The following is a 21,977-nucleotide window of genomic DNA, read 5'->3' on the forward strand; positions in this document are numbered from 1 at the left end:
AAGGACCCACCATAAGGGGGCAGCTGAGTGAGAATAAGAAACTCTATCTACTAATTGCCATCAATTCAATCCGATTTACTTGCTATGTAACCCACGCTAAGTAAGTAGTACATTCCAGTAAATAAATGAGGGTAAGAAATGTTAATGAGAAGTCACTCTCCCTGTGAACCAACTCAGATATAAAGACTTCACGTTGTTCTCCCCTGGCCCCCCAGTTATATGGTGACTGTCAGGAAAAACAATCCAACAAACAGAGACTTCAGTTTTAATTTAGCAATTTCTCAGCTCCCACCTCCCCCTTCAGTTGGATGCAACTGACAGAAAGACGACTTCAACATAAGATTTTAAAATGCCATTTTAAAGATTATTTTTTAAAAACTATGCCAATTAAAGCAATGAGCCAAAGTGATGAAAAAATGTAAAAGCTAGTCCAAAAATTTAATGAGCTAGTCCCCTCATTTTACAGATAAGTAGTTTGTAGCTCAGAATGCTAAAGTAACTGTCCAATGTCACCCAGAAAGGCAATACTACTTTCATATTTTAGAAATAAAAAGCAAAGGGAAAACAGGGATTACAGGCCTAAGGAAGGAAAAACAAAAAAGAACTGTTTCTTAAAATCAATTAAGATGCTGTATTTTCTATATTTATACCTGAAAATCATCAACAAGCTCAGGGAAAAGGTGTTCATACATTTTAAGTTCTTCTATCGTTCGTCCGGGTTCCTGCTGGGGTTTTAGTTTGTTAATATCCGTTTCAATATCATCATTCTGAAATAATAAAAATGTAACCAGTTAAGAAAAAGGTAAAATTACAGACTACATTTCAGAATCAAGTTTTCCAAATTATTAATTACATGTAGAGAATAATCACTGAATAAAGGTTGTACTAATTTTACCATAAATGAAATTTGCTGGTATTGGGTCATTGTTGTGTTGAAAATAGTATTTGGGCTCCTCAAGATAGAAAACCTAGTGTCAAGATCCAGACTAAAGGATGCTCCCCTCAATCTCCTTAGTTGCCATAGTTTTACTCATATTAAAGGGTAGTTAAACTTAAGAAAACTAAATTGAAAAATATAAATATATGATGGTGGTGGTGGATAATCAAAATAACTAACATATACTAAGCACTGAAAATGTGAGAAGCACTATGCTAAGGATTTTACATAATTTAATCTGCAGAAGAACTCTATGAAGTAGACAGCATCATTACTTCCATTTAACTGAAGAGGAAACCAAGGTAGAGAGAGGTTAAGGGGCTTGCTCAAAATTACATAGTGTGCAAAGAGGATGTAAAACTAATCATGGATTTCAGAGCATACTCTGTTGGTCAGTGCACTGCCTCAAGACAAACCAATGATTACCCTGTACTCTTGTATTCCACGGTCAACAAAGTTCCCTTAGAAAAGCTCAGTGTCACCACACACTCTTTTTCTGGGGGAAAAAAGAGTAAAAAAAATTGAAAAACAGCCAGAAATTATTTCCACGCCCCTTTAGGAAGGAAGAGGGTAAATTTAAAGGGGAGGTATGACCTCAGAAAAACAGGATATGTATCTGGGATTAATTCAATCTGTATCTGTTCAAAGACCTAATATACACTGTGCCAGAAAGACAAGTGTCAGTTTACCTACCATCCAAGCTATTCTCTCTATGACCTTCAACAAATCTGGCCTCACACAAATACAAACTCATCATTATCTTCATTGCTAAAGAGAGATATAAAGACCACTTACTAACTTTCAATGGGTTTTAATTTCAGTGAGTAAACTTACTTTTAGCCTTAAATCTACTCTACCATGCTTCAATCCTTATAATGCTTTATATACATGTATCTGACTAAATATATACACTTCATATTACCATATTAATTTAAAAGGAAAAACATATTTTATATTTCTCATAGTTCATATTCAGGAACTTAGCTATTATTTGTATAACCAATAAAAAGATTTTCTCCCTTGCCATAAATAATAAACACTGGTTGTATTTAAAGAGTATCATGTTAGTGTATAATTATTGTATAATTATTAGGACATGAACATGGAATTTCATAGATCTTAAATTATGCATTGATGAACCAAAATATATAATTTCCTTGTTTGGCATCTAATAAAGTAGACAATGCTTTCAAAATAACAAAAAGTTTACAAAAGTATTCCTTCTCTAAACAGACCAGAATTCAACATTCAATACTACTTCATGAAAATAGAGCCTTACATATTTGCTCTCTACTTTCAAAAAAAATGAATTTATCTGTAAAATAGGCACTGTGAGAAAAAAACTACACTTTGAGAGGTCAATAGCAGGAAATTTTGTTTTGGTTTAGGGGAAAACAAAGATGAAGAGCTCCTGACAGACTTAGGAAAAAAAAAAAAACAACACAGCCACCTTCCACCACTACGTAAAGTTCTTCTCAAGTAAAGGAGGGGAAAAGAACGCATTGAAGTTTATATACTGACAAGTCCTAGCTAATGGAGATGAGTGTTCTAAATCTCCAAGTTTCTATAAATGCTCCAAACTGAAAAATCTGGGGTAAAGAGAATGGAATCACTATGGTGAGGGAAAAACAGTCTCTAAAACTATAATCACAATCAAACACAAACAAATATTAAGGCTGTATGTAGCAGGTTCACCTGACACAGGAAATAAATAACAAGATTTAGATAAAAAGGAAAAATTAAGTCCAAATGTAACCGCCAATGACAGTAAGGCAAACTATGGTCAAGAAGAAAAATAAGATAATACAGCTCAGCAGTCTCAAAAAGCCAACAGTTCTGTAGTCCTTAAAAAAAATAAATAAATAAATAACATTTTGGCTGGGGCACCTGCGTGGCTCAGTTGGTTAAGCTTCTGTCTTCGGCTCAGGTCATGATCCTGGAATCCAGGATCAAGACCCACATCAGGCTCCCTGCTCAGCGGGAAGTCTGCTTCTCCCTCTCCCTCTGCTACTTTCTCCCTTTCCTTTCTTTCTCTGTCAAATAAATAAATAAAATCTTAAAAAAAAAATAACATTTTGGTATAGTATGGTGGTAGAGAGAGTGGACATTCACCTCAGACTGCTTTATTCTGAATCCTGGCCCCACATCTTATAAGGTACATTCTGTGCCTCCCTCTTCTAATTATTAGCCCTGTAAAGCAGAGGTAATAATATCATGTACCTTATAGGACTGAGATGAGGATTTAATAATTACTATAGGTAAAGAGCAGGAACTAGCATAGATGGTAAATGCAAAAGGTCTAACTAGACTTATCGTGGTGAACATTACATAATGTCAAATCACTGCTGTATACCTGAAACTAATAAAATATTGTGTGTCAACTGTACTTCAATTTAAAAAAAAAAAAAGCATGGGCGCCTGGGTGGCTCAGTTGGTTAGGTGTCTGCCTTCGGCTCAGGTCATGATCTTGGGGTGCTGGGATCGAGCCCCGAGTTGGGCTTCCAGCTGAGCAAGGAGCCTGCTTCTCTCTCTCCCCCTGTTGTTCCCTCTGCTTGTGCTCTCTCTCTAATAAATTTAAAAAAATAAAAATTAATTAGTTAATTAAAAAAAAGACCATGGACTAGAATAGGATTAGATGTTGAATAAATTGAATCTATTATTTTTTTCTCATTATTATAACTGGTGTGTTAAGATAAAGCAGGAGAAAATGTAAGCAATCGCAGCTACTCCAGTGAATAATACAGCCAACAACTGTATTTTTCAAAGATATAAATGTCACAAAAGACAAAAAAATATGGAAATATTCTAAATTAAGGGAGACTTAAGGGACAAAATAATTAAACAATATCTGATGCTAGTTCCTATTCTAGAGAGAAGGAAAAAAAAACCTCACAAAGGACATTTATTAGATCAACTGACAAAGTGGAATATGGATGGCAGATCAGATAAAAAATGTTATATCACTATAAATTTATCAAGTTGATAACTGCCTTGTGGTTATGTAAGAGAGTACCACTATTCTTAGGAAATATTCACTGACATATTTAGGGGTAAAGGACCATGATACATAATATATGTAACTTACCCTCATATGATTTTTAAAAAATTTTAAGTATGTATTCATGCATACACACTGACAATTTCCAAGCAGCAAAATCAGAATCATTGTTATAATTCCTATTAGTTCTATTTCCCCACCAATCTCTGTCTTTACATCTGTAGTGATCACAACAACAGATATGTTTAATGAGGACCCTGAGCCATAAAGTAAATTATACTCAACATACTATGCTTTTAACAACATGGAAACATACAGTACAAAAGAGAAAGGTTTCTATCAAAATATGTTAAAGTATAAATTTAACAGCAATCTGAAATTTTACTATCCCAAAACATTCAGTTCCCAAAGAATCCAAACAGGTGATGTTTAATATAGCTTCTATTATCTAAAGAACACTTTACACAACAGAATTTAAATTCTCATAACTTGGATCCCACAGTTCTTCCACTTATATCAAGTCCAGAACCACAATCACACAGTTAACCAGATATTTTGCCTTGAAAATCAGAGCCTGCACTGTTTCTCTTCTTTCTAGCTTCTTGAGGCAAGAATGCAAACCATTATTCTGCCCAGACTGGCTAACTTGACAATTCTGCCAAAGCTTGCCGTGGTGATTGCATTCGGTGATAATGAAACTAGAACTACATCTACTATTAAAATGGGTATCTCCTTCCAGTATCTTAGATTCTATCTCCAGAGAGGGTCAAATACTCAGTGTACCCAATTGTGATGTAGCATTTCAAGACGAAAAGGGCCAAGCAGGCAAGGGTCAAATGAAACCCTTCCCACCCGCCAAAAGAGACTAAGCTAAACAGCTAAAAACTGAAGGAGTTAAGCAGGCATTTTTTCACAGATACTAAAATGACCCCCTGACACTAAATAAAGCAAATACCATCTCTACACTTCCAGAAGTGCCATAAAATTCTAAAAACTCCCCTGCCTCTTTACTTAACATCACACATATAACAATTTTTTTATCTTGTTTCAATTCAATAAACACTTTTGTCCATTTCCTCTCCAATGAACTGAAACCTAAGAATCATTATGTAAACACTAATTCTTACCAAAAATCCAGCAGTTACAGATTATTTTCCTACTATTTTTATATCCCCAAAAGACTGTTAAAAGAGGAACAGGTTGCCACTTAGAGTCTCAAACCACTTTCCTTCAAACTCAGACTTTGAAACCTAAGTCAGATCAGTTACCTGAGGTTATCCTGGTCAAAAAGAGTGAAAATAAGTTATTTTAAGGACCTTTTCAGACCGATGCATTCAAAGCAACATCATTTTTCATTTTCCCTTGCCTTAGTGTCCACAGTTATCACAATAAAAAGATGTGGACAAAACCAATTAATCTACCATTAAGCTACACCTATTTCCCCAATCTTTATTTTACAACTGCGTATATAACTCATAAAGTTGACCAAAGATAGAGATTTATACTAACCTTAAAATTCTGATCTACGTCATCTTCATTTTCAGTTTCGTTTTCGGCTTCTAAGTCAATATCATCATTGTCATCACTTTCATCTACTACGTCATCCACTGTGACACAAAACATGCTATAAGTAGGTCAGAGGTAAGCATTCTACAACATGCACATATGAAGGAAGGATGCTATATACATACAACATTGGTATTTTAATCACCAAATGAAAAGTAAATGAAATTCCTTATTAAAAATGTCTCTAAGGCTGTCCTAAGTGTTGAAAACCTATGAGATACTAAAATTTGAAAAAGCACTGTAGAAATGTATGGGTGTTTTTACTGATGTTCTCGATTTTTAAAAACGAATGTCTTCCGTTGCAACAGCCTGAATGAAACAGCTTATTTCCTGTACATGACAAATTTCAAAAACTGACTTTATTCCTTTAACAACTGATTTCCCATTTATTTGTTTCAATGGCTACCATGTGCCACGTATGTAGTGTTGTGTGCTGGGAATTTTTAAAAATATATGTAAATATAGTCCCTGTCCTCCAGGAGCACATAAGGTTAAAGAGCAGAAAAGACTAAACAGGTAACTACAATATAAAAGTAAACATTAATGAAGGCAACGTTTGTTTGGGAAAACAAAGGATGGAATAAGTAACTAACTTGAGGTCAAGGGGCTATGAATAATCACTCCACAGAACAGGTAGTAATTAAGCAGTATCCTGAAGAAAATACAGCAGCTTTCAAGGCCAACATAAGGGTGGGTGAGTGTGGCTTTTAAGAAGAAAAAAAGAGTTGAGATGATATCCCTGAAAAACGGCAAGTGTAACTAAATTTGTATACTTGGGAAAGTACTAAAAAAGGCAAATAAGAATGAGAAAATGAAGGGACCAAGTAGTTTAGATTTTTAACCTATGCAAGACAAGCACTGAGAATTTTCAAGAAGAGAATGGCTTAATTTGACTTAACATTGTTCAAAAGATCACTCTGGCAGATGTGAGAGAGGGAGCACATATACAGAAGGGGGCCAATTAACAGGAGACAGTAACTGTCTGAACCAGTACAGCAGGAATGGGGATGAAGAATGAATATGCATTAGAGAAAAACTCAGGGAACAGAATGTAAAGGTACATGAGGACCATGGCCGTGGGGGAGACAAGGCAAGAAGGGTGGAAGAGTACTCAGGGAAGTGCACACTTTAAAACAAAGGAGAGAATATTTTAAAAGGACATTCTTCTAAACTATTTAACTCTATTGAAGAAGAAATAATATTAATTGTAATATAAAGTGTACAAATGTGATGATCTGATACAAATATACATGGTAAAATGATTACCAAGATGAAGATAATTCACACATCCATCACCTCACATAATTAACAATGTTAACTGTGATGAATGTTTAAGAGCTCCTCTTGGAAATGTCCAAATATGCAATACCCTATTATTAACCATAGTCACCATACTGTACAATAGATCCTCAGAACTTAATTTTCTTAAACTGAAAATCTGTACCCTTTGATCCCAGCACCCCATTTACCACTCCCCTCACTCCTGGCATCCAACATTCTATTCTGTTTCTACAAAATCATTTTTTTTTGTTTGTTTGCTTTTAAAATTCTACATGTAAGTGATACCATACAGTATTTGCCTTTCTGTCTGGCATATTTCACTGCCCTCCAGGTTCATCCATGTTGCTGCAAATGGCAGGATTTCCTTTCTTTACATTATCTTAATAATATTCATATATATCACTGTCCTTTATCCATTTATCCATCAAAGGACATTACAGTTATTTATAAATTTGACTACTGTACATAATGCTACAGGGAACATGGGTGTACAGATCTCTCTTTAAGATAATGACTTCAATTCCTTTGGATATATACTCAGAAGTAGGATTGCTAGATCATATGGTAGTTCTATTTTTAATTTTTTGAGGAACCTCCACACTGTTATCCAGATTAGCTATACCATTTTACATCCCCACCAACAGTATTAAAGGGTTCCATTTTCTTCACAACCTTGCAAATAGTTCCTATGTCTTGTCTTTTTGATAACAGCCATTCTAACAGGTATGAGGTGATATCTTACTATGGTTTTGATTTCCATTTCCCTGATGATTACTGATGTTGAGCACTTTTTCATATACTACTGGCTATCTGTATGTTTTCTTTGGGAAAATATTTATTCAGGTTCTTTGCCCAATTTTTAACCGAATTACTTGCTTTTATATTCTTCAGCTGTGTGAGGTTTTTTATATATATTTTAGACAGTAGCCCATTCCCAGATACATTTTGGAAATACCTTCTCCCATCCTGTAGGGCAATAAATTGAAATTGCCGTTATAATTTATTGTTCCCTGGGCTGTGCAGAATCTCTTTAGTTTGTCATAATCCCATTTGTTTATTTCAGCTTCCACTGCTTGTGCTTTTGGGATCTTATCCAAGAAATCACTGCCAAGACCAATGTCAAAGATCATTTTCCCCAAGTTTTCTTCTAGGAGTTTTGCCATTTCAGGTCTTATAAGTTTTGATCCACTTCAAGATAATTTTTTGTTAGTGGTATAAGACAGGGATCCAATTCCATTCTTTTGTATGTGGATATCTAGCTTTCCCAATACAATTTATTGAAAACGTCCTTTCCCGCCTGTGTATTCTTAGTGCCTTTAATCAAAAATTAGCTGACCACATATGCATGGGTTTGTCTGGGCTATCTATTCCATCCCACTAGAGGTCTATGTGCCTGCTTTGAGTACCATACTGTTTTGATTACCATAGCTTTGTAATAGCTTGAAATCTAGAACTGTGATATCTAGCTTTGTTCTTCTTTCCCAGGATCACTCTGGCTACTGGGGGTCTTTTGTAGTTCCATAAAGTTTGAGGATAGTTTTTTCTATTTCTGTGAAAAAATGCTATTGCAATTTTCAAAGAGATTGCTTTAAATCTGCAGACCACTTTGGGTAATATGGGCATTTTCACAATATTAATTCTTCCAATCCAAGAACAGAGGATATCTTTCCATTTATTTGTGTCTTCTTCAATCTCTTTCATCAATGTCTTGTACAGGTCTTCCAGCTCCTTAGTAAATTTATTCCTATTTTGCTTTCAATGTACATAGGATTACTTTCAATGTTACTGTACATAGGATTACTATCTTAATTTCTCTTTCAGAGAGTTTACTATAATTGTATAGAAACACAATTGATTTTTATATATTTGATTTTATATCCTGCAACTTTACGGAACTTGTTTATTAGTTCCAAGAGTTTTTTGGTAGAGACTTTACAGTTTTGTATATATAAGACCATGCCATCTGCAAACAGATAATTTTACTTTTCCTATAGGATTTGGATGCCTTTTCTTTCTTTTTCTAGCCTAATTATTATTATAGCTAGGATATCCAGTACTGTGTTGAATAGAAATGGTGAGAGACAATATCTTTGGAAAGCTTTTAACTTTTTATCACTGAGCACAATATTAGCTACGGATTTATCATACACGGTCTTTATTATGATGAGGAACATTCCTTCTATACCCAGTTTGTTAAGAGTTTTTAATCATAAAAGGATTTTGAATTTTGTCAAATTTTTTTCCTGCATCTATCAAGATGATATAATCTTCATCCTTCATTGTTAATGTGCTTTATCACATTTTAAGTTGTGGATGGTGAAACGTCCTTGCATCCCAGAGATGAATTCCACTTGTTCATGGTATATTATCCTTCTAATTTGTTGTTAAAAATCAGTTTGCTGTTACTTTGCTATGGATTTCTGCATCTATGTTCACCAGAGATACTGGTCTGTGTAGGAGTGCTAATAACACCAACTCCATCTTTGGCCCTCCATCTTGTTCATGTCCAAGCAATGATCTCTGTCAGGGCCCAGTAATGCCCTGATCATAAAGCAGGAAGGCTTGTTCTGATCTTCCCTAAAGTGGTGCATAGATGGCACCAGTTTGGATATCGAGTAGAGAGCCTCTGGTGCACATATGGCACCACTTTAGATAACTACCCTTTGACCACACCACAAATGCCCCCTGCTCTATAAAAGCTGTGGATTAAGGTCTGGCCTGGGCGAGAACAGCTGTGTAGCAGCACCTGGATTGCCTGACCTTGTCAGTAAGTTACCCTGAAAAAAACTCTATAAATGGTATGGAAGGGCTTGGCTTGCGTAGTTTTTTGGTCTCAAAGTGCCCTCTCAGTCTGGAGGATATTTACTATTCCATTTGAGGATGCAGTTGCTTCTTCCAGTCTTTTAGGACTGATTGGCTTGGGTGGGGAAAGACTTTCACCAGAAAACAGCTGTGAACGTACAGACTGGGGGAAGATGTAGTATCTTTGCTTCCTGGAAAGGCACAGCAGCATAGTCTCCATGCAGCTCTGTCAGCAGAGGTCAATGTTAACACTGACTGTGGGGGGTTCCTCTGTGGCCAATACTATGGAGGTCTTCAAGTAGCAGTGGTACCTACGGCTAGAGGGATCTTAAGAGGCAAAAGCTGCTAGGGTCTTCTTGCTCTCCTTGAGAGAGAGAACATATGAGTCCTAGGCAGGGACCCCTTTCAGACTGTAGCCTGTTTCTCCACTCCAATGATTGGGAACTCTGCCAGCTCAGGCACCCCCGTTCTTTCTGTGACCCGATCCTGAGACCACACTGTCCCACCTAGGATTCTGCCCTGCTTTGCCACCTGAGCACCCGTCAGGCAGGGATGTCTCTCACTGGAGCAGACTTCTAAAAATTTCCATTTTGCACTCTGGTGCCATATCACTTTCTGGTAGCCAGCTTTCAGAGGCTCCCCACCCCCCTGACATTTATCTTCCAATATTTCCCCTCAGATTCACTTCTCTATACCTTCTACCTTGCAAAAAAGTGGTTGCTTTTCTATTTGTAGAATTCCAGCAATTCTTTTCTTACATCTCAGGTTGAATTCATAGGTGTTCAGAATGATTTAACAATTATCTAGCTAAATTCAAGAGACCAGATGCAACGAGGTCCCTTACTCTTCTGCCATCTTGCCTCCTAGTCAATTCTTCTCCTTTTAGTCAGAGTATTTTATCCATTTAGATATCTTATTACTAAAGCTGATTTGCTGGTCCTTGCTTTGTATTTAGCGCTCTCAGGATTTTTGTGCATCTCTGAAATTTCCTTGCTTTTCTATAACAGTAATAAATGAGCCTCTTTAAGAATTTTTCCCAGGAAAAAAAATACATAATTTATATAGAATTTAAGAGTGTTCATAGTCTTTGAAGTCCATCCATGGATTCCTATGAGTCAATAGTTCCCAAGCTAAGGATCTCTGTTTCAGAAGTACTTTTACATTTTAAAATGCATATATGAACCACTATTCCTATGATTATTTTAGAAATGCAAGAATAGTGTAATATTCCTAAGAATAGGAACTCTATCAAACATATATATAATATAAATAAAAATTTTAGTTTATTTGTGTAAAAAACCCAGTTTGTTATAACTGTGTATTATGTATCCTTGGCCAAGAGTTGGTTGATGTATTTCAAAAAATAGTGTTATAATTATTTAGTATTACATAATTAACAATTTGTACTGTTTAATACAATGATTCTGCTACCATGTTGTCTCTATTCTTGTCATCTTAATTCATCACTGGCCAGACTAGAGTAATATTTCGTGTAATTACTTCAGAAAGGGTACCTGGATAATCACTTCCAAACCCTTATATACCTAAGAATATGTCACCTTCACATATGGATGGCAACTAATAAGTGTTCAGAAATCTTGAATCAGGACTCTCCTTGAAACCTCTGTAAGATGCTGCTTCACTATCTTTTGGCATTTAATGTTCTAGAGACTAAGCCTTGAGGTCAGCTCAATTCCTTCATCAACAAATGTTAAGTGTACACTAACTGTGTCTAATAGATGCTGAGGATAAAATGAAGGAAAAAAACAACAGTTCTATCCTCGTGGAACTTACATTCTAACTGAGGAAGGTAAAAAATAATGAAAATTGTGATCAATGTAATGAAGTCTGATATATGAAAAATGGTGAACAGAAAAAGGGTATTTGCCTTGTGTCTGCACAGATGCTGTCAAAACTCTCCTCTCACATCTTAATCATGAAGACTTGTCCATCAGTGTAAATCTCCCTTTATAATTTAGTGATCCATTAGTCTGAGATTAGACAGGAAAGGAGCCCTCAAAAAATATCATCTCTGTCATTTTTTCCCCATGTTTGGTGAATTCACTGCACTAGAAGTGCTAACTAGAAGTTACTTTCTTACCTCATATGTGATTATTCTGTACACTGAATAAAGAACACTATGGGGTAAATCCTATATCCTATCTCCTCCCAGTATTACCACCTGCTATATCATACAGAAGTCTCCCCAGCTTTCTAGCAGTTACAACCACCACTTAAACCCCCATAATCCTACACTGAGATACAGGAGAGAAAAGGACTCCAACTGCTCCTTGATTGTCTGTCCAACTTAGGTGCTACTGGTACCTCAACTTGGAGACAGACGTACTGCATTCACAGAAGGGTGAGTAGAGAATTGATGCTCTTCTTTAATATAGTCATACCTCCACGATGTTTGGTGCACGTTCTATGTTTATTTCATGAGAATGTTTCTTTTACCTTGTTTTCACTTTTGGTACAGATTTTCCCCTATTTTTAAAGTCTGTTGGTAATTTTAAATGCAATGGGAAAGAGAAATTAGATCACCATTTTCACTTCACTATCTTACTCAAGTCCCATACTGAGTTGTAGACTTTTTAAACCCTTTAAAGGAAGTTTCTGAATAATCCATCTTGGTATTTTGCATAGACTAAAGGTGCACTTTAATAATAAAATACTTTTAAAAAAATCATACAGTGCACTCTGCGATATATCCCACTAATAAATCTGCATCAAAGATAATAAAACTATAATTACCTGAAAATTCTCTTACATCATAAAAAAATTTATCAACTGATGAGAAAATACTTTAGAAATTCTAATAATAGTCTAGACTACATTCCCTTTTCCATTTTACTAGATCTTACCCAAAAGAATTCTACTTTTTCCCCACATTAAGATTTCAACTCTTACTTCTTTTACTATGTTCCCAGTATTGTATTGAAATGGCAAACAGCCAACTTCTAATAATTTCATTATTTTCATTTAGGTAAGTCACATGCAAGTTTTCTTAAGCATAAACCATAACATTTTTGTTTCCTGTATTGTTAATTTTTGCTACTCTAACTGGTGTAAGGTGGTATCTCACTGTGGTTTTGATTTGTATTTCTCTGATGGCTAGTGATGTCAAACATTTTTTTCATGTGTCTGTTAGCCATTTGTATATCTTTGGAGAAGTGTCTGAACCCTCTTACACTGTTGGTGGGAATGCAAGCTGGTACAGCCACTCTGGAAAACAGTATGGAGGTTCCTCAAGACATTAAAAATAGAGCTAGCCTACAACCCAGCAATTACACTACTGTGTATTTACCCCAAAGATACAGATGTAGTGAAAAGAAGGGGCACCTGCACCCCAATGTTCATAGCAGCAATGTCCACAATATCCAAACTACCGTGGACTCTGGAAGGAGCCAAGATGCCCTTCAACAGATGAATGGATAAAGAAGATGTGATTCATGGGCGCCTGGGTGGCTCAGTTGGTTAAGCGACTGCCTTCAGCTCAGGTCATGATCCTGGAGTCCCTGGATCGAGTCCCACATCAGGCTCCCTGCTCAGTGGGGAGTCTGCTTCTCCCTCTGACCCTCCCCCCTCTCATGTGGCCTCTCTCTCTCTCTCTCATTCTCTCTCTTTCAAATGAATAAATAAATAAATCTTTAAAAAAAAAAAGATGTGGTTCATATATACAATGGAATATTACTCAGCCATCAGAAAGGATGAATACCCACCATTTGCATTGACATGGATAGAACTGGAGGGGATTATGCTAAGTGAAATAAGTCAAGCAGAGAAAGTCAATTGTCATATGGTTTCACTCACGTGTGGAACATAAAGAATAGCATGGAGGACCAAAGGGGAAGGGAGGGAAACTGAATGGGAAGAAATCAGAGCAGGAGACAAACCATGAGCAACTCTGGACTCTGGGAACCAAACTGAGGGTTACAGAAAGGAGGGGGGTGAGGGGATGGGTTAGCCCGGTGATGGGTATTAAGGAGGGCACATATGGTGATGAGCACTGGGTGTTATATGCAACTGATGAATCGCTGAACACTACATCAAAAACTAATGATGTACTATATGCTATATTGAACATAATAATAAAAAATTAAAGAAAAAGAAGAATATTGGTAGGCGTTTTTCTATTTTCACCTTCCCTTTTCCAAAGCATTATAATACTACGCATATTTATATGCAAATTCCGAATCACTAGAAAACACTTCTGTGAACCATATACACTAACACTGAACCTTTTTCTTAGGAGAACTATGAATTTACATAAGGAAACTAACCCTGATAATAGAAATTGTAAAATTTTTAAGTATTATTTAAATAGTTGAACCTGATTGCAGTAGAAAGAAATTACTCTGTTAATTTGGACCAGTATTTTTTTATGCTTCTTAAAGTACATTTTACCTTCTCTTTTCAATTTTTTATCAGTGAGTCATCTGTTAAATTCTTGAATTCTTGCCATAGAAATTTCATGGGAATATGTAGAAACTCTATGAAGAGAGATGAATTATTTTATAATAAAAAATGCAGAGGCACCTGGGTGGCACAGTCAGTTAAGCCACTGACTCCTGGTTTTGGCTTAAGTCATGATCTCAAGGTCCTAAGATTGAGCCCTGTGTCAATCTCTAGGCTCTGCACCTCCCTTCTCCAATAAATAAATAAATCTTAAAAAAAATAAAAATTAAAAAAAATAACATTTTTGGTGATTAGGTATTCTTAACTTAAACAAAAATGAAGTTCACCAAAAAGTTATAAATGTAAGCCCAAATATAACTACCTAAACATTTAATGTTTACACTCTTATCCTTTGAAAATTTATGTAAACTACGAAATAATGTTCCTATGTAATGCTTAAAGTTTTTCAAATTCAAATTTACATATATATAACACATTCCATACTACTGCCTTTAATTATCAGAACTCAATTTCTTATATTTAAAGAAATATTTAACTTAAAATATAATGTGAAAGTTTATTGTGTTCATTAAGGTCTTCTTTTGCTGTGGAACTAGAAATGAGGGGAAAAAAAAGTCGACAGTCACACAATTCCAAGAATCACTGAAAGCCAGCAGTAAACATGCAGTTTTACCTTCAGGGGGTAAACTGTAGAGCTGGGCCACAGGCCCAGTCACAGGAATAACTGGCAACTGGAAATGGAAAGAACTTTTAATCGTTGGGAGTGGCAGGCGATTTTTAGGAAAACACTTCCTCATTATCAGACTGGAGGTGTTGACAAGAGGATCAAGGGTCCTGACTGCCAAACATTCCTGTTTTTTAAGAAAAAGAAAAAAAGAAAAGTAAGAAAAAAGATAATATGCCTTTGGTGAATAAGTAAATCAATTTTACATTACTTCATAAAGTAATATATTAATAATTTTCAAGAGACAAATACACAAAAACCAGTATTTAAATGTAATATGATCATAAAATAGCTTTGCCTATTCAGAAGTATCTCTTCATAGGTAAGAACTTCATGTGACAAATTTAGTAATACTTTTCGTAAAATATTTTAACTAAGCAGAAATCAGTACCATCTTTGGCACCAAAAGTCACCCAAGTATATTAGTCCCACTTCATCCCTGGTTTCAGTTACCCATGGTCAACTGTGGTCCAGCACAGATGATCTTCCTTCTGACCTAAGGTCAATACTAACCCTAATGCTATAACACAACATACTTACATCAGTCCCCTCATTTCATCTCATCACAGAGGCATTTTATCATCTCACATCATCATCATCATAAGGATGAGTACAGTACAATAAGATATTCTGAGAGAGAAGGACCACATTCACTTAACTTTTATTACAGTATATTGTTACAGTTTTTCTGTTTTATTATTAGTTGCTCATCTCTTACTGGGCCTAATAATTCAAACTTTATCACAGGTATGTATGTATAAGGAAACACACATTGTATATATAAGGTGAAGTACTATCCAAGGTTTCAGGCATCTAAGATCCAAGGGATCTTGGACCGTATCCCCCACAGATAAGGGGGGACTACTGTGCTACATAATATCTATGAGTGACCTACAAGTCACTTAGCAAGCCTAGGGCATAAAATAAAAATTATTTTTAATTTAAGGGAAGAAAAAAACATTAAGTAAAAAAGATAGTAAGAAAGGAGTAAGAAATGGGCGCCTGGGTGGCTCAGCTGGTTAAGCGACTGCCTTCGGCTCAGGTCATGATCCTGGAGTCCCAGGATCGAGTCCTGCATTGGGCTCCCTGCTCAGCGGGGAGTCTGCTTCTCCCTCTGACCTTCCCCCCTCTCCTGCTCTCTCTCTCTCATTCTCTTTCTCAAATAAGTAAATAAAATCTTTAAAAAAAAAAAAAGGAGTAAGAAATAAAAAGGAATGTGCACTGGCTGAGCCTTTCTCAGAACTGTTATCAGTTATCATACAATAGCACCTCTAATAAGTTGACTCTTCAACTTACAAAAAATAGTCTGAACACCATGATTTTAAGTTCTAAGAGTTTAATATGCTGTCGTGGTATCCAATCTTGACAAGGGCTAATGGACAGGGGATTTGAACCTATAACATAAAACACTACTATTATTGTTATTATTATTGACAACTGGCATTTAGATAGCACTTTCATATCCCATAAAATTTTCAATACAAATTTTCACATCTGACCTGTCAGAACAGATGAGAAATTTAGGCTCAGAAATATTAAGTGGCATAAACAAGGTCACCCAACTCTTCCTGATACATCAATTATCCATCACTGTCTACATGAGGAATAGTAAAAACAAGTGCATATGATTGATCTAGAAAAGAAAAAGCTTAGGGTAAACATAAATTGTGTGTTCAGGTTTCTTAACTACTGCCATGTAGAAAGAGACTGTTGTATGCAAGACCAGGAGGGCACAACCAAGATGACTGGCTGCAATTTTTAAAAGACAGATTTCTTTCCAATAATTATAACCTTCTAAAAACAAAATGGTTGCATTGTAACATCCCCACTGCCCAGAGCTGACAGTCTTCTTGCTAAAGATACTGTCAAGAAGGTTTACGGTTAAGATGGCTGGCAGAACTAGGATTCCTAACTCCAGGTTTCACTTTTGTACCTTCTCTGTGTAAAACTGCTCTATCTAGAAGGAAGACATTGACAATACTCACAAACACAGAACTGCCTCACCAGCTATAATGGATCCATAAATATCTCATGAGGGGAACATGCAAAACTGAGTACAGCCAACTGCACATCTTAGCAAACATGGCTCTACAGATTCCCTTCCTGCCCAGTGGATGGATTTATACATCCTCCTTTTACCTAAAATCTCATATTGCAGAGATATGCACTCAGCACTTTCTCCAACACAGTCTGAGGAGGTCACGTGAGAAAGGTTTATCATGCCTTTTCATCTTCAGATTTTTTTCTTAAACATAATTATCATACTTTTTGAGTATTTATAAGAATACCAAATTTTCTTAAGAACCAAATAATATCATTAACACATAACCACAGTAATAGGAAGAAAATTTAAAAACTCACCTGTGAAGTGTTATACAGAATTTTCATCCCATTGGCGTCTATAAATGCTTTTCTTCCCAACTTGATGTTTGTAACACTTTTTAAACTCTGTAAAATTCCTTTCCGAATGAGCATGTTTCTATGCCGGTTATCATGGCGGTGCCAATCTACATAAATCGTTAAAAGGACTTGGACATATCCTCTGTCTACAGCTCTTCTGGCGTTTGTTTCTTTAACAAAAGAAAATTGAGAAAGAACATTTTTAAATGACAAGAGAAAATGGTAGAATAAATTGAATTAAAAATATCACAATATTGTAATAAGTTTTTTTTTCAAAAAAATATACATAGCAGCCACATACTTAAATATTTTTTTCTCTAACAAAATAAATGAAAAGTCCCAGATGGCAAACTACATTGTTATTATTGTAACATCTATTATAAACCCTGTTTCCACTGAAATTAACTCTACTGGATTGTAGCTTCTATTACAAACTATGTGTTTCCACTGAAATCACCTGCTTTAATTACCCCCACAATTATATAAATATCCATGCCATAACAACACTAAGTTAAGAATACTTATAAAACTTTTAGTAAATGAAATGTGAAGAGCACTTTACTGCTTTCTGGTCATTAATTATCTAATATAATAAAAACTACATTAAAGAGGGTTTTTTTGTAAATGGTTGATTTTACTAGGGTAGAATTAACAGAAATCCACAAATTTGATCTATTTTATTAAAGTGTTAATATTTTAGATTATTAACCGAAAGGGTACATTTCACTAAAATGGCACTAGGGGAACCCTATCATAGCAACATCTGGAGCCACTCAGTACCACATAGGGGAGCCAATGATAGGAACACAAACTAATGTCGAATACCAACCCATCCAAGCTTGTTTAGTTACAAAGAAATTCCAATCTCTCCCCAATATAAGTTTACCCTGGCTCACTGGCATAGGCACTAAGATAATGTAACAGTAAGGTAAGGCTCTGCTGCTTTTAGTTACCTGAAAGGATTACTACAGCTTCCATATTGCTAATATGTACCTAAAACATAAAGATGTTGAGGTCAACAAACTATTAATGCTCTCTCAGAAACCCTGTTCTGACTTTAGGGAGCTGGAAGAAATTCACCTGGTGGGGAGAGGGGCTTTCTTACATAAACGCTTTAAAACCTCTTCTGTGTCTTCAAGAGCTAGTTGGCCAAGGTTGTGGCTATTTACACAATCAGGTCAACAGTTTTGACTACAGTAGTTTCATGTATTTTAAAGGAATATACACTTTGTTTACACCACCTGGAGTATATAAGCCTTTAGTTTACTAGCTGTGAATATGATTTTCTTAAAAGACATTATGAGCCTAAATGGTATTTATGTGAAATATTTAAATTCTTATTAAAAATCAAATAAGAAACTTGCCCGTAACTCAAACACAGGTGCTGAATGAAGAGAAGTAAACAGAGCTATGTGCAATCTGCAACTGAGCACAACTAAAAAGTTTAGTAAAGGGGTTTTATTCATGTGTTCAGGACACCTAACCCACTATCAACCTATGTCTCTTCTTCCCTCTTCAGTTAAAAGATAACTCAGGTTCCCCTTTAGACTGCAGCATCTCATCCATACTCTAGCGATGGCACCTAGGCTGCCTGTCCTTCTGCACTGTATGTATACATGTTCTTTGCTTTATACTAGCTCAGGGTTATTATAGTAGCCTCATTTACCCTTTTATTTTTTTTCTCTCATTTACCCTTTCAAAGTAAATAACTGCCCCCTCCCAGAAAGCAGTTAAAAAAAAAAAATCAATGAATGAGAATGTTCCAAAATGCCACAGTGCATTTAAAAATATGCAGGTGCTACTAAACATTATCTTGCATTATTAAATTTTTTTTCTATTTAGTGCCATGTGCCCTATGAAAACATACCAAATATAAACTAGACTCATCCTACTGGTCAGTTACTTTTTTTACCTGATGCAGTAAAACAGGTATGTTTGTCCACCACCCTCCTTTGAAGGAGGAGGGAGTAAAAGGAAGATTACTATTTAAAACGCAAGATACCAGATTTCAGTCCTCTTAGATTAACCAATTTCTATAAATAGTTGAAACTAAGGAGGGTTTTAGTTTCTACTGACTTAGAATCAGTGATTTTGTCATCAGTGATTCTGAAAATAAATAAGCTTCAGTCTTAATAGCTATTTTAATCTACTCTAATTCAAAAATATATGCCTATATGAATTTAAAAATTAATCTTTAAATAACAATTTGAACCACAAAGGGCACAACAAAGCCAGGCCACAAACATCTTTTAAAATTAATCCAAGTATTCTGATCTTGGTCTAAAGTTTATCACATCATATATGAAAATAAAGCTACATGGTTCATCTAATTGAGTACCACACACTTCATTTCAAAGATAAAACTGTTAACTGAGTTTTATATACTCTGGTATATAATACTAATACCTAAGATGACTTTTTAAATTTAATAAATGTAACAAATCATTACCAAATACCAGATTTTCAATCAATTAATCATTTGCTACTGTTCAAATTAACAATTCTGGTCATTCAAATTTAAGGGCAAGTTGGTCTCACCCTTGATAGACAGTTTTGGGGAAAAATAACATTGAAAGCCATCATAACCTTAGAACTAAATGTTACTGTGGTTAAGACGTTAATTTAATCAACCAATGAGAATGGAAGTGCTAACAAAAGTTATATTTAAACCACAGATACTGAGTACCTTGGAGAGAGAGAACATATAATGTAGATAAATTTCTCTCCAAAGTAATCATAAGACACATTTACTCTAATGCTTCAATTTTGAAGATAAAGAAAACAGTTGCTTTAGTTTGTAAATTTACATTAATTGTCATTTTTAATGATTTAAACTTGAATTTGATAGAAATAAAATTTTTAATAAGAGGTTTCTAAATGAAAATCATTTGTGTTCAATATACAGTAGTTGTTCACAATATTCTTCACAGTAAATATCCTCAATATCTTGTTAGCTTCACTTTTAAAAAGATGATACTTATATAACACTTACATGTTACTTGCCTCTATTAACAGGACTTTATATTTATATAATGAACTTATAAAAAGAGAGTCAATGTACTGGAATGAATTACATAGATGTACTTAAATTATAGCTCAATAAACGACATTAGCTATGATCAACCATATGAAAAGACAATCAACTTTGACATTAAATTATAACAAACTAGCTTTATAACTACAGACTAAATCTACATTTCCAGTTTCTTTAACACAGTAGATAGAATACTTGGAAAAATAGTATCTAGTATTTCTAGTATTTAAAAACTTACTTGATTTTAGCAATGCAGCAAGAGTGTCTAAAGCAACCCTGTCAACATGAGAAAACACAAACAACAACAAAACTAGTAAAATTAATCTACAATAGTAAATTCATACAATCTTTTCAGATAAGTAATTATTATCTATTCCAAAAGTCATTCCTGTTATAGTCAATTACATATGGTGTTTCTCTGTATGCATCTCTCCCTTCAGGTTAAAATCAGGTATGAGGAAGATTGAAATATTAACAGGCCAAGCACCAAAAAAAATTTTTTAAGGAAGAAAAAGAAGACACTGTTGAAGTCTTTATATAGGAGATTAGATATATAGAATCGATTATTGTAGTTGTATCTGACCCTGACAGAGTTCACAAAATAACAGTATTAAGAATCAGAGGCCCTGATTCATAAAAAATTAAAACAAAAACAAGTTTTAAGACAAAATTTGTAACTACAAAATTCTATAGATACTCATAGCTATCTGACTTTAAAGTATTTTAGCTCTTTCAAGCAATAATCCTACTATTTAAGGTGATAACAAATGTAAAATATTTTGGAACTAGGAGGTTTGGGGAGAAGTAGAAGCCCTTAACATTTTTCAACCATAAGGCACCAAAGAGAATAATGAACCTAATTAATATCTCAAAAATTCTTATTGCCCATTAAAGGACAAAGGAATTGCCCCAAAATTTAAAAGTACTTATATTTTCTTTGAACATAAATATACAAATATGCACAGTGAAATTAACTGCTATTAATTAGCTTTAAAAATGCACAAAACATCACTGTGGAAAACCTATAATTGAAATATTTTTTAAAGAAATAAGTTACTGAAGAAATGGCACCTAATTTCAGTAACTTTAAAAACATAAGGCTACATACTACAGTACCTCTTAGCAAGATTTCAACAACTATAATTAATTTGCATAAAAATATGCACTATGACTTAAGCATGTCACTCATCATTAAGCATTTGTTGAATGCCTACTAGACACCCACACAGGCAGGTTCTTCATTGGTATAAAATTAGCACACTTATCTCTTCCACAATTTTACAATCTAGATAATGTGATAAAATGTACATATCTATGAAAAAACTACTCAAGAAATTAAAACCAAAAACAAAGCAGTAAAGTAAAAGTTGCATACGTTAATGTGAAGGAGACCCAGCACGATGGAGTATGTAAAGGCAAAGAGCACAATCAACTAGAAGACTGAAGATGGATACTGGTTCACAGTAAAACCTGCAACAATTATCTAGAACTAGGCACAGAGTAAGTGCTCATTCATAATAAATGCTCATTAATGCTACCCTCCAGAGCAAGTCATTAATGGTTGCACTTTGATTTACTAACACAAATAAAGCAATCATATAAACCTTTATTTAAGATAACATTCATAAAAAGAAAAAAGTATATGCTTTAAAAAATATTATAAATTCAGACCTGGAACTTTCTCAAAACAATGTGAAGTTTTGGTAATGGTGAGTTAAAAGTAAATAAAAACTATGAAATTACATACTGACTTTTCATAGCACTAAATCATCAGTAAGAAACTTTCCATAACCTTACAATTATGTACTAAAATGCG

General features: G+C 34.8%; 1 protein-coding gene across 5 annotated transcripts in view; it reads right to left on the reverse strand.

Moving 5' to 3' along the window:
• AGTPBP1 (ATP/GTP binding carboxypeptidase 1) overlaps positions 1 to 21,977 on the reverse strand; it is a 161,054-nt gene that overhangs the window by 72,615 nt on the left and 66,462 nt on the right. For all 5 annotated transcript variants that reach the window (XM_025851632.2, XM_025851633.2, XM_073880686.1 and 2 more), the window contains exons 9-13: positions 20,400 to 20,437; positions 17,089 to 17,297; positions 14,677 to 14,854; positions 5,445 to 5,542; positions 651 to 767 (exon numbers count right to left, since the gene is read on the reverse strand). In XM_025851632.2, the coding sequence (XP_025707417.1) occupies positions 651 to 767; positions 5,445 to 5,542; positions 14,677 to 14,854; positions 17,089 to 17,297; positions 20,400 to 20,437 (640 nt within the window). The remainder of the gene's footprint in view (positions 1 to 650; positions 768 to 5,444; positions 5,543 to 14,676; positions 14,855 to 17,088; positions 17,298 to 20,399; positions 20,438 to 21,977) is intronic.

Source organism: Callorhinus ursinus, unplaced genomic scaffold (genome assembly GCF_003265705.2).
Source record: "Callorhinus ursinus isolate GAN/ISIS: 27379988/994484 unplaced genomic scaffold, GSC_fseal_2.0 scaffold39, whole genome shotgun sequence".
NCBI lineage: Eukaryota > Metazoa > Chordata > Mammalia > Carnivora > Otariidae > Callorhinus > Callorhinus ursinus.